At 28.0% G+C, this 17837-nt stretch overlaps 1 protein-coding gene across 3 annotated transcripts in view; it reads right to left on the bottom strand.

Moving 5' to 3' along the window:
• LOC116771295 (potassium voltage-gated channel protein Shaw-like) overlaps positions 1-17837 on the bottom strand; it is a 131262-nt gene that overhangs the window by 13494 nt on the left and 99931 nt on the right. For all 3 annotated transcript variants that reach the window (XM_061523357.1, XM_032663117.2, XM_061523358.1), the window contains 2 exons: positions 11160-11474; positions 8291-8500 (listed from right to left, as the gene is read on the bottom strand). In XM_061523357.1, coding sequence (XP_061379341.1) covers positions 8291-8500; positions 11160-11474 — 525 coding nt within the window. The remainder of the gene's footprint in view (positions 1-8290; positions 8501-11159; positions 11475-17837) is intronic.

Consider the following 17837-nt stretch of genomic DNA (forward strand, 5'->3'; position numbering starts at 1 on the left):
TTAATGCAAAAACGTATATTGATTTTGACTATTCCGTCAGTCCAAGCTACATCAAGACCAGACATTCACTTAGATTCATTCGTAAGAATACGTTATCGATTATTATTAAGGCATTTACTATATAATGTTTGAATTTTATATAAAAATATTTCAGCATAAATAACAAAAGCAGAACACATTTTGTAAGTCCATATTATAACACAAATAATGCAGCAGCTGCGACATTTAACTAACTCGTTTAGTAAGAGAGACCAGTATGAATAACACTTTGATGATAGCTTGAAGCACAAAGACCTATCAGAACTCTCCTGCCTACTCACTTATGTACAATACCCATTTTTCGAAATTCTAATTCACCTGTCGACGTCAATCACAGTAAATAATTTTTAAATCCTGAATGTTTTATTTTCTTTTAGGAGTTTAACATAAGCTGAGAGCTAACGATTCTCTTTTTACTGATCTAGTATCGTATGAATTTATCTCTTCTTATTTTTTCCAGTCCGTAGCATACGTTCTTTTGTATTTTTCAACTATTTTCTTCCAATTTTTTAATTTAGTTGTAAGGTTTTAGATGTTTTTATTTTTAAATGCAAATTCTCTGTTACAAGCAACTATAGTTTTATTAAAGTTTTTTATATAAATTAATAAAATGTTCACAATGAAACGTTAAAAGTCAAATTACAAATACATTTAAAGTGAAATTAATATATGGCCTTTAGTTATGTAATAAAGGTGGTTTACTGCGTTGTTTTGGTATTTTCCTGTGTGGTCGGATATATGTGTATATATTTATAATCATCACGAGGACAAAACCTTTCAGTTGTCTGTATTAACTTTATTGTCTTAACAATCTATTCGTAATATACATTCATCGAGATTACTTGAATATTTTGTTGTTTTGATAAAAGCTTAAAAAGTTCACGATATAACAAGAAAAATGTAGTTAAAATTGTTATTTCAGTGATCTCTTGACCCCGAACCAGATACAAACAAGTTACATATCTTATGAACCACCCTCTTGCGGTTTACTTATGACATCGGTTCCATAAGAAGCTGTTATTTCTTGCGGTACGTTTGAAAGTATTAGCGATTGTGTGAGCTGCGGGTCGCTATGATCTATTGAGATGTACAAATCTACGATGTATTTTCTTATTTTTTCTCAATGCATTAAAAAAATATTTTCATGTGTGTCCCCAAACATTTTATTATATAACACATCTTAATTTTGAAAGGCCTACATAGTTTTTCATCTTTAAGTGTATGCAGTTAAGGTTTATATATTAACAATTAAATCCCAAAAACAATACCTTATTTTTTTTTTGTCCCCGTTACTTCAGTAACTTGTACCATATTTAAAACTTTAACCATAATAACTTCTTACGGAACACCACACTTCATAAGCTCCGACAAGAATTGTTTTCCCGACTTATAATCTCGCTTAAAAACTTTTGCACTTAATTCGATGTGAAATTTACATTTATTTGGTTTTGAAAATTGTAATATGTGACGTCACAATAACAAGTCTTATTTTAAGTGTGTTACTGTTACATTATGAAGACAATCCCAAGAGCTATGATCACTACATCTTTATAAGCATAAAAAATATAAGATGAAACTTTAAATTATTTAGTATACTCGTATTATATGAATAATCTACCTTCAATAAAAATTATTTTTACTTTTAATTTCGATCATATACTATTATAGTCTAAGTCTGATTATTATAGGCTTTATAACAAGTGACGTTAATGTTATCTTGTTTAAAAGTAAATTAATATGTGCAAAATATTAAATCATATTTCATAGAAGGCATTGAATTGAAGTATTTATTAGTGAAGACGTTAAAATTTGTATGGTATCAAAACAAAAATAATACTATATGCTATTGTAGTCCATATTATTTGACGGAGTTGCAAATTGTATTAACAAAGGGTCTCAAAGGAAAAACACGCTACAACTTCTTAAATGAATGTGCATTTTTTTTGTTTTTTGTGAATTCATTTATAACTGACTAACTCATTCACCCCACATTACCTACTTGTGAAACTACATTTTTATTAAGTATCGATTCAAATTATTTTTAATTTTGGGTGCAACTTATCGAATTTATTATCTAGAAATATATTGTTTGCATCATTTTGGGTGACTATTATATTTAACTGTAATTGAATTAAAAAATATATACATTATCCACGACAAACCGATGCAATCAACATACACCTTTAAGAAATATAATCTGTTTCAATAATTTCGCCGTTGCTGTAAGTTATATATATATAAAGTAACTTTAGTATGAAATACTTTACTTGACATAAGTAAACACTGTGAGTGATCTATTCAATTACTCGCGGGTTAACAACACACTTTTTTGTGTGTGAGTGCGTTGCTCTTTAAAATCATCGTTAAACTTTTTTATTCAAAAAAAAAAGTGATTACAGGATGGATATTTTTTTAAAGACATTATAGCTTATAATTTTTTTGTTGTTGTAGCCATGTCGAGCTACAAAATTGATTCAAATACATACAAATCGAATGCAGGTGAATTGTTCATGAAATTTTTGTAATTTTAATTTTATAAAAGTGAATCCTTATTTAACTTTCAATGGCTGTAAATTTTGTTGGTTTTTTATTACAATCATTTCATATAACCGTAGTATCAATGCGAAAAAAATTAGGAACAATTTTTTGTACAAATGGCCCAGTTTTCCAATTTCCATTTAAATTTTATAGAAGAGTTTGGGAAGCATAAGCCAATTAGCCCAAAGCTTTTATAATACTGACTATGTCCTATACAAAAATTACACCAACAATAACATTTTAGATGACCCTTAGTACAGTAACACTAATATTTTTTTGTTAAAATACAAATAAAGAAACTAAAGATATATCTAACTAACTATGGTTTAAGAACTTGGACATATATAATTAAAAAATATATGTAATTTTATAAAAATAATAACATGCAAAACGGAACAAAATCATAAAATTTAAACATTGCGAGGGATCTGAGAACCTTGAGATATTTTTCTTTAATTTCGACTACATAGTGCTTGAATGTCAAGGCGTGGGAAGGCGGAAATGAAGTCTTTGGTGGTGAACGCCACATCCATACACATCTACAAAAGAGAATCACTAATGCTAAACACGTTAAAATGTTACAAACTTCTAATGCATTAAACACGAGAATTTCTGAACATAAAAGATTGCACAGATTTTAACAAAAAAAAAATGAATTGTACCAAATTATATTCATATATCTTAAATTGTAAATATGCCGAGTTTATCTTGATACAATTTTTTTTTAAGTGGATTTTATCTACTTAAAATCCAAAAAACTGATGTCACCCAAAGACTAAGCACTCATTTTTAAATTCATACACAGAGATTACTATAACATATTTTTTAAGTGATGTATTCATAAAATATATATGCGTTGTCATTCTAAAATACTGCAGCCATTAGCGGCAGAAGCTTTTGTAGCGTTAAAACCGCCTAAAATATTACGGCGAGAACTAAAAAATGTAATTCTGTAAAAGCTTCGTGCATAAATAAAATAATTTTTCAGTTTTAAGAAATTAATTAAGTTTTGAAAATAGATAAGTCGTCAAACATTAATCAAGCTTTTTGTTTGATTGTTGTGTTTATGAATTGTTGTTGATAACGTCAATGTGCGGCCTAAGTTTGCAAATAAATTGATATATTTTTTTTCATAACTTTAAATTAAGAGTTTTAAATACAATAACGAAATAATATACTTATTGCAAGTAAGCTTTACAAGACACTGTTTTAAATGTTCCAGGAAAGTTTTCAAGTTGCCTTACTAAAATAAAATATACGATAGTTTTAGTTTTATTATGTTCAGGAAGGGATACTGAGAAGTGTTCCAGAAAACCTCAGAAATGACTTAACGAATTTTAGTATGATTTTTATTGGGATGGAGAATTTTGTAGATCAAAAAGAATTTCACATTTCATTTAACTCCTCCTCCTCCTCCTCTAAACTCCGTATTTAGAGGATTCCCACAAGAAAAAATAATATTATTTATGAAAAAATCATTACGTCGATTAAAAATTTTCGTTATTGATATACAAACGAAACGTGGAAAGTAACTTAAGACGTTTTCATAATTGAAATAATAAAATTGGGATAAAATTAAATGACATTAATATTGGAATCAATAAAATATAATTATATAATGTAATTTTATATGTGTAACCAAAATTGTACAGTCATTTGAAAGTACGCAGTCCATTAGCAATGGAAGTTGGTGAAGCGTAAACATAACAGATTTTTCTCTGCTGACTCAACATGCGGCTTTTAATTTAAAAAGGTATCCAAGGACAGGCAAAGTAAATATATTATGGTCGTAAAAGTTACCCACATATACACTAATGTATTTCTCGTTAAGTACATTTTAATAGAAGAGATAATTTTCTTCATTTGAACTTGTTTTTAAAATTTGTTAGCAACATTTCCTTTGTTATCTTGGAAATGATTATTAGAAGTAATATAAAAAAATCCTTTCAGAATTTCCTACGCATAGCTCTTTAAAAATTCGCGTGTTTATGCTTTTTCAGTTGGCTGTGCTTCTATAAATGTTAAAATCATTTCCTAGTTAGTGTTCATGAAGGCAAATATGCGGAAATCATATAAAGGAAACGTAATTATATTTTGAACTGACTCTGTCTCCTGTCTTAGTAAGATGGAATAGGCCTTAAGACAAAACATTTATGTATATAAACACAATCCCACAACAAAAAGTTTGTACTTTTATACTAATTAAATTGCTCCAAAATAATACTTTCACCTGAATACGTGTCGTACACAGTAAACCATCAAAATAAAAACTTTCATTTTTTCAGAAGTACTGACGAAAACTTAAGATTTAGAATAAAATAATAGCTTTTTCACAAGACAAAAAGTGATTGATGAGTTCAGAATGAAGTAAAAAATAATACAATATCAATGTACTAAGTATATTTCACACACCACCTGTTTCTCAACAGATCAAACAATTTAATCAAATATTTGAAAAAAGTGGAACTAAACCTTTCCTTCACTTCTCAAAGCCTTCATTCAAGAGCGCGTTGCGTGAAATGTTCTATCAAACTATCGAAGCTTTTTGTCAAATAACACGTATTTTTCTTTTGGTCCTATTCTTGTTAAGACAACTATCTATAAGAATAGAATAAAACTTCAGAACAATTATATGATGATTTAAAATGTCGTTAAATTTTATGACTAGAAGACCAGAATACAACTTTATTCCAAATATTATAAAGATATAAAAGTTTTTCTTTATTTTTATCGATATTCTCTCTTCTACAAAAAAAAATTACATCACTATTGTAAACATGTTGATTCTGGTTTCTCTCGTCGTATGTACAAAATTCTCCTAGAGTTATGACAAACAAGAATCACTTTGAGAAAATATTGACGTACACAACAATATCTGAAGCTATCTCAAATTGAGCTGAACTATTTAAATGAACTAACAAAAATTTCATTTTTGAATAATATACATTAACTTACAAACAAGTGTTAAAGAGAAAAATAATAAAAAAAAGGTTCCCTCCATCACCTACATGACTTTAGTTTGATAAGATTTTAATGTTACTAGTCAGAAAAAATGTTAATGTTACATTTTAAATTATTATAGCAATAAACGAAAACTAAACGAAGTTCTAAAAATATTCAACTAATTTAGTATTTTCAATGAAAATTTTCAATGAAAATACTAAATTAGTTGAATATTTTTACGAAAATAAACAATTTTATGACGATTTTAAAGTAAGATAAAACTACTTTACCATTTGATCGCATATTGGTGGCAGAATTTCTGTTATGTAAAAGCCTTTCCACAACTTATTCAAGTTGACAGTCAGACACTATATTTACAACAGTTTTGTTTTTATAAACACAGCCAACTGTCTCAGTTCTGGGCAGTCTGTGTCTAGCCACTAACGAGACAGTAGTAATGGAAGGTACTGACTTGTTTGATCCTCAATACCGTTAATTTTTATGACATATATTAATTATTTCTTTGTTTATGCTACAGTCAACTTTCTATATTCGGGTTTTACTGATAAGTTAAAGTTGATAAGTTTTACTGATAAGTTCAATAGACGCGACCATGACCAAAAAAATTGATACCCTAAATTATTCGTGAATCTCTAGAGGGTATCATATAAACGAACCGTCAAATCAACGTGCTTGTTGAATTGATATTACAGTGACACTATAAACATCACCAGCATTTTAAATAACAACAAACTCGAACTAATCCAGTTTTAAAATTTATTTGCACTATGTGACCCTTCCTCGCTAATATACATACTAACAAAGCAAGAGTGCAATCAGGCTTCTATTGTCGTTACTCTCTTGTTTGATATTTCTACAAATATTTGTTGTTTGCTTTAAACACCTCTAATAAAATACAATGGTGATGGAATAATCGTTATGTCAGGATTCGTTTATTAAAATACAACTGTTGTTATAACGTGAAGTAATCTAGCGAGCAGCCGTTAGTATTAAAACGATATTTCGTGCTCCATACTTTTGTTTAGGAATTCGTTTATAATTCAAAAGAAAAAATATATATATAATGTGAAATCATTACACGTTCTAACGACAATACCGTTCCATCTCACGATTCTTTGAAAGTTCAAACCCAAATTAAAATTGTTATGAAAATTCAAGCAGCTCCGTAATAATGAAATGGAATGTAGAAGGAAGAGAGATTAATAAAAATAATGTTTAAATAAACGAAAATGTTTTTTATTATTTATTATGTAAAATGTTATTTTTTATTTATTATTATTAAAATGAAAAATATCATTGCTTTTGCTAAATGATTATTATAAAATAAATATAAATCTTCAATCGATGTTATCATAATTTTTTTATAATAAAAACCTAAAAGCTTCTTCAGTAATGAAGTAGGTTTTATCTAAATCTAAATATCATATAATTGTGAATATTTTAATTATTTATTTATAAAAAAGATTTGATGATTTGTTAGTATCAGAAACATTCTTTTAAATTTTAAATGCGATCAGAATGTTATAAAATATTTAGTTACGCGATATAAATTTGTGGATTTTGGGGTCATTTTATCAAAAAAAAAACACTTGTAGAGAAATATACTGAGGAATATTTCCGAAACCGAAACTAAATAGTCCTACTCAAAGACAAAGTGTAGTAGTAGCGTCGATTAATAATTTTACTATCCATTATTTTGCTGTCATAAACACGTCATGTCAGTTCAGATCAGCAGTAAAAGATGTCCATACATAATTTATTAACATTTTACATTTAAACTCCACAAGGATGAAAACAGACTTTGGTTTACTACACATTACTATAAATATATATTAAAAAATATTTTTTATAACCAGTTCTTAAAAAGACTACACTCACACCACAATCGTGGTAGCATTAAAACTAGTATTTAAAATCTAGTACATCGTTGTTAATATAAATGGTTTCATAATTATTCTATTCTAAAGCCCGCTAATGATAATAGATATAAAGCGGTACCATTTTTAACAAGTGACCTGACCTTTTCAGCGTCTGGTCTATAAGAGTATCGAGGTCAAACGGATTTCCCATTAACCCAAACTCTACATTAGATATATTTAATATACTTATTTGTTTTTACTATCAATAGCTTTGTCATCCAAATTTTGTTTAATGAGATGAAAATGACGGATCGCCAGATAATATTTTTACGACAACATCAAATCTAAGTCGTAAATTGAGCAAAGTTAGTACATATTTACTTAAAACTGTATATTATATATTATATTTGTAACTACACAAAGTTTTCAGAATACAAAACAACTCTTGAACCTGTTGTTGTATAACTTAATCGAATAAAGCATGTTTAAATCAATGTCATGGAGAATGAAGAGTGGCGTAAAATTCTCTCTTAGTTATCATAATAGTCATTTACAATTATGTGCCTTAGCACAACAAGTTTTAGTTCATTTTAAATTGTAGCATCCATGTGGAAGGATATGGCTCATTGGTCCTTCCACTTCATTACTCTCAACTTTATCTTGTATCCTTTATTTTTAAACCAAAATCTATTTACTGAGATCAGTCAGATTTCAAATTAGGAAGATATTAAAATCAAACCAAATGATTTTCGGCTTTTCTAGTTATGAAACGAGTTTCAAATAATATAATGTTCATATCATACATATGATGCAAAGAAACAGATACATTTTTTGATTCTTAATCAACATTATGTTTAACCTAAATATATATTTATAAAATACAAACTTACCTGCGTGTGTGAATAAAACATAGAGAAATTTGATACAATGACAGGAACTGGCAACGCTATAGTGAGCACGCCAGCCAGCGCACAGAGGGCGCCCACGAACATCCCCAAATAAGTCTTGGGCGCCATGTCTCCATAGCCCACCGTCGTCATGGTAACGATCGCCCACCAGAGCCCGAGGGGAATCGACTTGAACTGATTGTCTGGATTATCCTTAAACAAAATGAATCTGTGTTTTGATTTAAACAATTACAACGTGAACACTCAAAGAGATTATAGTTTCATTGTAATAGACTTTTTTGTTTTACGTTTTTCGTATAACGTTACGATTAAATGTAATTATGTTTGCATGAATATGATTTAAGCGTTCGTAAATGGTACTCGACAAAGTTATTTTAGTTGCTATACTCGAAATTGGTTTTAATAAATTTCGCTTAAAAATAAAAATAAATTGATCGCTTAGAAATAAAAAAAAAATAAAAAATAGATCGCTCAAACGTGGTCTTACTTTAAACAAGAGATAAAAGTTGTCTATGTGTTATTTACGCAATCAAGAAAGCCAATAATTGCTTTCTCTTAAACTCGTGAAACTGGGATGTAATATGGGCTTCTTTTATATAATTTAAATGTGTGAAGATCACCTAACCAGAGAGTGTGAACTTTTCATATTCAAATTTATATTCACTAAAATGCGAAATCGTGAAAGGCCACTAAAACATTTATAATTACCATGTCATTTTGAATCATAATTAAGAATTTCACTTCAACGGAAGTTGCCTTCGGTCGTCCGTCGAACAAGTCATTTCAAATTATTTTCAATATATGTCTCGTATGTAGTTTTCAGTCAAAATTTATAGCAATTATCACTTTTCCAGGTTTTTACCTTTAAGATTGCCATATAATAAAACCCCTTTTCTATATATTCTTATTTAATTTATAATTCATAAATAACTTGTTTTGTTTTATGGATAATAGTTAAAGTCTAAAGACTTACCTGAGATATTTATCTGTCTAAACAAAATTGAATTTAGCGAAATTCTAAATAAAGTTTCTCAGAGCTTTTTATTTAATGAACTCGTTCTACCAAAGTTTTGTTTATTCAAGCAGCCTACAAAATTTAAGGTTTTCGGACTTTTATATTTTGAACTCAACATAAAGTCAAGAAAAAAAATAACGTAAATTCTTTCTTAAAAAGTTGAACTTTCACGTTTATTTAATTTTTCTAAATTGGTTTTCGAGAATGAAATTTTAGATATTATATTATGTTATTCTTGACCGATTTATTAGTTATGAGTGAATAATGAAGAAGGTTTTAAGCATTTGACTTGAGGTTGAGTTTCAAAAGATTAAAAAAAAAGCTTAATAAAATTTCACAGTTACATGTTTTACTTGCAAGTTCACTTTATTTTTTCATATTGAAATGTATGAGTTACTTCTTGTTCTTGATGGTAAAATTTACAACGATATGCTGGTTCGAAAAAATTAAAAAATCTACCAATAATGCTATAACAATCATGTTGGCACTAACGGTTTTATTACATAAGTGATAAAACAAAATTAGCTACTGAAATAGTCATTCATAATGCGTAATTGCTCCAGTATGAAAGATAATTAAAACTCAGGTATTTGTCCCTTACTATGTGCTTAATAAATTTTGATTATTTTCGTTGTTAGAAACATTGCTACCTGTTTTGGTAATATAAATTAACTTTAATTAATTATTACCGAAACAATATGAAAATTCGATTAATAGATAGGATTTTAGAAGCAATACTTTTGATGAATAAATTCATATAATATTGATAGTAAACAATTACTTTAACACTACAATAAATATAAAGTGTAAGTATATATGTACACAAATTATAATCTCAGACATCGGCATTTCTGTATAAATTAAAACATTTACCGAATTTAAGAAAATTGTATCAGTTTTTATATTATAATTGAATAGTGTTTTTTATTAAATAAAAAAATTGATATGTTATTTGTTAAGGTAAAAATAATAAGGAGATATGTACCTTTGTTGTGATAAAATGATAACTTTTAATCGATTCGCTTTTCTCATTTGGTGCTCATAATAAAAAAAAAACTTATTGGTCATATTTCTCTTTTAAAATGTCGTGTTGTACATTAACATTGCAATTTTGCCAACAAAACGGATTTAACTTTTTGTCGTCGGTGAATTAACTAACCAATTAAGCGTAAAATTATATTTATTCAATGAAAACGTCTTTATAACTCAAATGTAACTACACTGTAAGTGTTACTACACTGTAAGTGTCACTACACTGTAAGTGTTACTACACTGTAAATGTTACTTTTGTAAATATCTTTCCTGTTATTCATTACCACGATGAATTATATAATATAGAAAATTAATTAATTCATTTGTAATCTTTTCTATACTTATATATACCACTTTAGATCTACAGTTTAGCCATATTTGTACATGTATGCAGCTGATTGAAATAAATAATTTGTACAGAAATATATTGACGTAAAATGCTAACTTTAAGACAGTAATGTAGAACTGATTTTCATTGTAATGCAAGTATCAATGTCCGAAATATATATTTAAGAAATGCGATCATTGCTCTACCAACATCTGACTTTGTACTAATTACTAGTTCAGTAAATATACATAGTTCTTAAAGTAAAAGACAAAGAAACTTAAATTATATGAAGGAAGCTTAATGTAATGTAACCCATGAACATGAAATTATGTTACGGGGAAGCATTGCTTTGTATTTATTCTCGTACTTTACTCAGCCGATGAAAAATTATACGTAATGCATGAAAATAATATACAATATTATCACACAATATTAACAGACGCACAATGGGGCAATATGAAATAAATCCAGCTTACCTGAGATTTCTCAGCGTAGTACACTAGACTGGCAAATATCACAATGCCAAGCACAAGAAAGAAAACCAACAAGGTAAGCTCCTTTGCAGAGGCTTTGAATGTGTGGACGAGGATTTTCAAGCCGGGGCTGTGTCTAGTCAGCTTAAATAGCCTCAGGATCTTTATGATGGATATGAACTCGAGGATGTCAGCTTTATCTAAATTTCTTTTGACCACAGTCAGCTCAACCACAACGTCCATATAAAAACTCAATGTGGCAATGCAGTCGATTATGTTCACCGGGGATTTGACAAATTCAATAATATTTGGTGCGACCTGTAACAAAATAATTTAAGTTAACAATTATGTAAACATTATTTTAGTTAAAATATTATATTATATCGAATTCATGTAATAAATGACAATAAAAAATATTTGTTATCTCTAATATATTGATAGCAATTTTTCGATTTTTCATAATGACAAAAAAAAAATAATGAAAATTATTATGCTTTTATTTATTGATAGCATTTAATTATTTACAAGGCGATCCCTGTATGTTGGAAGCAACATCCGAGTAACTCATTAATTTAATTGTTCCAATTCCCCGAGAAACTTAAGAAGACTCTCATTAATTTCAGTTTAATTAATTCTAAATCTACGTTTTAATGTATTGGTCAGATAATCTTCCTTCATTCGAGTGGAACGTTACAGCAAAGGGAAGTAGAGCCATCAACGTCTTCCGACTATTGATAGCAACAGATGATTTTATCGTTTACGCATTATCGTTCCGCTCACTTAACATTTTCAAGGAATATACAAATTAATGCTGAACAAATACTTACGCTTATAATTGGCCTAAAAAATAATTCTTTTGTACATATTCATACGAAATATGTTACATGTAATGAATTTTATTTTTAATTTCAATCATTATACGAACATTGAATGGAAAACTTCAAATATCAATAAAATATTCCATTAAGTTATTCCAATTAAAAGTTTGTAGGCAGGATAATTTAAGAAATCAACGTATATGACCTTAAAAAATATTTTCATATAAAAACATAATAAGTCAAAAAACATATATTGTACGAGCGTACAGAAGGTTATAAAAATAATTTAAAAATTAAATATTATAAAATATCTTGATGAAATATATAATATTATAGTAGCTTAAGTTTTCACCAACATATTTTCAACTTTACACTAAGGTATAAATGTCTGGACATGTTTTATAAATTCTCTAAGCTATAATTCGAAACATTTGCTCCGCGCCAAGCGGTCGTTGATTTAGACTAGATGCAATACTGCAGAGACTTATGGTGAAATGAAAAGAAAGATTATGTCGTAGAAAAGAGAAATATAACATTTTTGATAAGACTTTTAATTAACTATAGTTTTATTTATTAAATTAGTTTGTCTGAAAATGGGTCTGGTACTGATTATTCAAATATTGTACGAGTCTATTGTCAATCTTTTATATAAATTTTGATTGATTTTCTGTTTTATATACGAAGAATTTTCCTGCTCTACTCATTTATGTTTTGGAAAAATTAAAATGTTTGCTACAAAATATTTTTTGCTATATTAAATACATAATAATATATACGCTACTTGAAACGACGAAATTATAAGTATTTTGTGATGAAATATTCAGTGAATATAATATTAAATAATAAATATAATAAATAATAAGAAGGAAAGGAGCAAAATATATTAAATTATAACTATACAGAAATAAGTCATATTTTACCTACATTATTTATAACAAGAAATGTTAAAGTAAAAGTGGCCGAGAAATGGAAGGAAAAACAAAGGAAAAAGAAAAAGATGTCGAGACTTCATCCGATTGATCCGGTGATTAAGTGTTCTCCAATTAATTGATCAGGGAGGTTAAATACTTTTCGTTATTTATGGAAACCTATTTATAGCCAAATAATAAGCCATTACACATATTATATCTTGTTATTATTTAATAATAATCATCAGTAATCTTTGACGGTATAGTACATTATATATATTAGCTATAACAAAAATAAGTCGAATTGTCATGTTGTAATTATCTGTGTGTATGCATGTGGGTATATATGTGTATATGTATGTGTGTGTGTGTGTGTGTGTAAGTATATTCAGTATACGTATCAGCTTATTAATTTTTTTTTTGTACCCGTCTTGAATACGTCTTATGAGAAATAGTAATGAATTATAACAAAATAAAGATAACCACAAGTCTGTATTTACAATTAAAGATAGAACTGGCATAAAATAAATTGATTATAAGTTATCCCATTTCATCATCACGTCTTGTGAGTTCATTTTGTGTCCTTGGACTTATTTCTTTGTTTATTTAAATGTATTTATGCTTTTGTTATTCACTTTGAAAGACAATGCAGTTTGTGCTGCAGCGTTTGAAATGCGGGAAATAAATTGACTTTGATTCACGTGGATGTGGGGTTAAAATAGTACAGAGAATTGCGAGTTACATTTAGAATATAAACGGTACTTTTAAAAAGAACATTAATAGTTCTATAGTCTTATTCAAGCCATCTAGTAAAATATACCGTTTGGATATAGACGACACAACTCGGTCACTCGGAATGATGATTTGGATTTTCTTACTTTTGTTATCAGTTTGACGAATTTTTTATAAAATTATTATAATGCTACATAAAAAATTGGCAGCTAAATAAAAAAATAATATATCTTCAAATCATTTTCTAGATAAAACTGGTGATTAAGATTCAGTAGTAACGGGAAATATGAGAAGGGCTGAGGAAACCTTCAATATAAGTAGCAGAAGAAATATTTTTCCATCGATACTTAGTAAATAAGTGATAGCTCTTGTATTAAAATACAAATTGCGTTAATTATACAGGAATTTACTGAAGTAATGATCGAATACGAGAAAAAACGTAAAGTGGCTAACATCGCAACCTCTAAGCTCGGGAATCGTTAACCAAATAGACTCGAGATATTAATATTAATTTTGTACTACACGTATTAAACCAAATATGTTATTTACAATTTAATTTTAATCTACATATTAATAAAATTGCAAAATCACTATCGTTTGACGACACCGCCGATCGTACGTATAAACGAATAATTTTAGCATTTATAATGTTATCATAACCGATAATTCAAATTCTCAACCGTCGAAAGTGTCATAATAAATGTCACAATGTCACATTTGACACTTCAGATACTACAATCTAGTGTTATCTGTGAAATGAAGCACTATTTACCGTTTAGCTTTAACGATGACGTTATTGGGAATTAATTCCTCCTATTATATTTACACATTGCTGTATTCTAATATAACTGACTAATTATAACATGGCTTATGAAAATAGAGTATTCTTTGTATTATAAAAAATTATAAGGAGGTATTATTTATATAAAACACTACCAACCATAAGGCTTGCATGTTGTAGTTATATAAAAATTGATTAATGAAACTTTTTTGACAGCTATATTTTGTAACAAACAGAACAAAGAAAAGTAACGATAAGTTTTACAAACCACGGTATTATAATTTGAAGTCGACTCATCTTAGAAGATGTATAATATTTCCGAATCATTATTTTCTTCTATGTAAGTAACCTATTCGTAAAAATATTATTAATTATGGAACATAAATTTATCTCTTTATCCATTCAAAGTTATTTTTAAAAATCTTTTATAAAATCAAATATTATGTCAGTCTTAATCTTACTTGCCCCACATTTTCTCAGCTGAGATAAAGCTGAGATTAAGATAAAATAAATAACAACTGATAAAGTACTTAGGACCTACACCTGAAGCTGGTTTCCTTCAATAGTTTATTTTTGTGATAAGTTAAGGCAGTTTTTACACATGCAAAACTGTATTTTGTAATGAATAGCGAAGCGATTGGTACGCGATATATGAATAGGCGAAGGATTGACTCCGATTTTGTTAAATGCATTTTTCACTCAACCATTTATAAACATTTATTTAAATGTCAACTTTAAATATATTTTGTTCAGCACTTTGTTAGAAATGATCGTATTACACAATAAATATATTTTTTCATCTTTGTTGCCTCGTCATATATCCGTAAACTAATTAAATATGCTTTTTAACGTAACATACAGAATGACTATTTAATTAGCTTATGAAGAATACAAGAGCGCATATATTTTTTTGTTTAAGAAATAATAATGGAACACTTTTCATCGTATGCAAAATAATTATAGAATAATTGTGTATTAGTGATATTAGTAACATATATCAATGAGCCATAAAATAGGAAGGCAAGGGAAAAAAAGTATTTATTTCAAAAAATACCCGAAGACATTCTTCTACAACATGAAAAGAACTGAACATATTTTAATGACAAGAATATTTCTAATTATCTAGAAACAGAATATCCTGAGAAAAATGGAATAATGAAAGTAGATTTCAGACAATCGGAGATAAAATGTAAGCAAAAAACGTGTCACGACCTCCGCTGATTGATACAGTGATTAATTATTGTTCATATATTGGTAAGGAGTTTGTCTCTTATAAAAAAAGGCACCACCACAGAGTAAAAGTAAAAGTCTTTTTTCTAGGATATCTTTAAACATCTCACTTGAAGTATATTGAAGGTAATGTTCTTTGTTCTTTTGATAGATGAAATCAGGTGTGATATATAAAAAAATGAATGCATATATATTTCAAGATATTCCTATCTGCTCTATATATTTTACGTAAGTAAGTTCATCGGAAAATATTTGCTCTATATCAATAGCGAAGAAGCTTAACTTTCTATTATCTTCAAGTGGTAACTCACGCTTATCATACTTATAATATGATATCATAGTTTTTTTATTAATTAAAAAAGTATGACTTCTTAAAACACTTATTTAGTTTTTATTAAAAAAAAAAAAACGAACATGGCCATAATACCGGTAATATAAACGAAGTTAAGGAGGTAAGAAAAATATAAACTAAGGTATTGAAAACTTAAGTTGTTCTTTGAAAGTACAGAACATTCAATACAAAGAAAGTATTGCATTTCAGTGAACATTTTAATGAAGGAGTCGTACTCATAGTATTCGAAAAACGTCACAAACAATTGCCAACTTATAGAGATTCTAACTAATAAGGCTTGTTGTACTTAGAAGTATCAGAACTCTGTAATATTTATTACTGTGATATATATTATTAATAAGAACGGCTTAACAAGATATTATTAATATTACGTTACCTAATAGTAAGTTGTAACAAAAAATAAAATGTATATTTAAGAGCTACAAATTCAAGTTGAAAATACAAAATGATATTCTCGAGAAAGTTTTAATAAAATCTTTCCTGAATGGCAGACGGGCACAGCAAACAAGAGGCCATAAAGCCTTCCCTATTAAATTGAGCTTTAAAATCTTAACGAGAAAATGATTTTATACACATAAAACACAAAGAATCCCTTTCGTACAACATAAGCCTAACATTCATTAAATCTTAATAAGAGATAATTATTTAAATATCTTCAGCTATTAATCTCGTTATAAAACAAGGTAATGTTTAGAAAATAATTAATTATAAAAGGGATTTAAGGCTTTGTCCCCAAGATCATAAAATCTAGTTAAATAAAATCATAGTGCCCATTGACTTAATTAGATAAGAGTTATTTACTAACATTAATTTTAGAATGAAAGTAAGTTTTTCGGATACTACGCATTTTTTATTTCATATCTAGATCATCCCGCCGTTTCGCTTCCTTTACAGCGACCGTGATCACAGACAGATACAGATATAAAATAATAAAAAACCAAAGTATCCGAAACACTTACTTTGTTTTAAACGTGTACACGCGAAAATTTTAGATACCATGATTTTGGAACTTATAAATAATAATAAAAAATTAAGTGCAATACAAGTATAAATAATTTATGTTACACAATTTTTTTGAAAACACATTTTTGAATCAATGGACATAAATCTAAAGTTCAATCACAAAGAAACATATAAAACATGCCAGACCCGTTAAGCCTTTAAATACAAAAGAAGAGTCATAATTCACACAAGTGGTGCTGTTGTTAATAAATTAAGACTCCCTTAAAAAAAACTGTTATTTGTTGAGCTTATTTTTTACTGCAATTGTTGATCAAGTCAATATTTAAATGTACTATAATTTCCATTAAGGCAATACAAGTTGTTGAATAGCAGCCAAATCGCTGGCCAAAATATTATCCGTAACTTGTTACGCCTTAAGCGCAGGTACTTTATTGCTAGCACTGTTGTTAAAACATACGGGCTTGTAATATGAAACTCTTTGGAAATTATTATTAATTTAATAAAATATAATTAACGAAAATAGTTTATTTAAATGTACATAATAACGTAATATTGAAGTAAAATAATAAAACCTTAGCATTTTATAGTTGTGATTTAGTTAACAATTTACTGCTGTGTGTTTTCAAATATTATTCCACTGCAGTAGATACAGTTTTCCGGCAACGGATTTTCGACCGGAAATGTTTGTCATAAGCTTCCACAAATGGCTCGCGACTGAGGAACAAAGACGTTTTGGTAAGCGAGGAATAACTAAACTACTTAATTATACGCTCAACTTAATATTTGTTAAGTATTTGACAGCGAAACTTGACCTCAAATTCTCCTGTGGTTTCTCGATTTTGTCGTTTTAAAAAATGTAGCAATGACAATTATTTTAACATTGTTAAAATAAAACAT

This window comes from Danaus plexippus, chromosome 17, assembly GCF_018135715.1.
Source record: "Danaus plexippus chromosome 17, MEX_DaPlex, whole genome shotgun sequence".
Lineage (NCBI taxonomy): Eukaryota > Metazoa > Arthropoda > Insecta > Lepidoptera > Nymphalidae > Danaus > Danaus plexippus.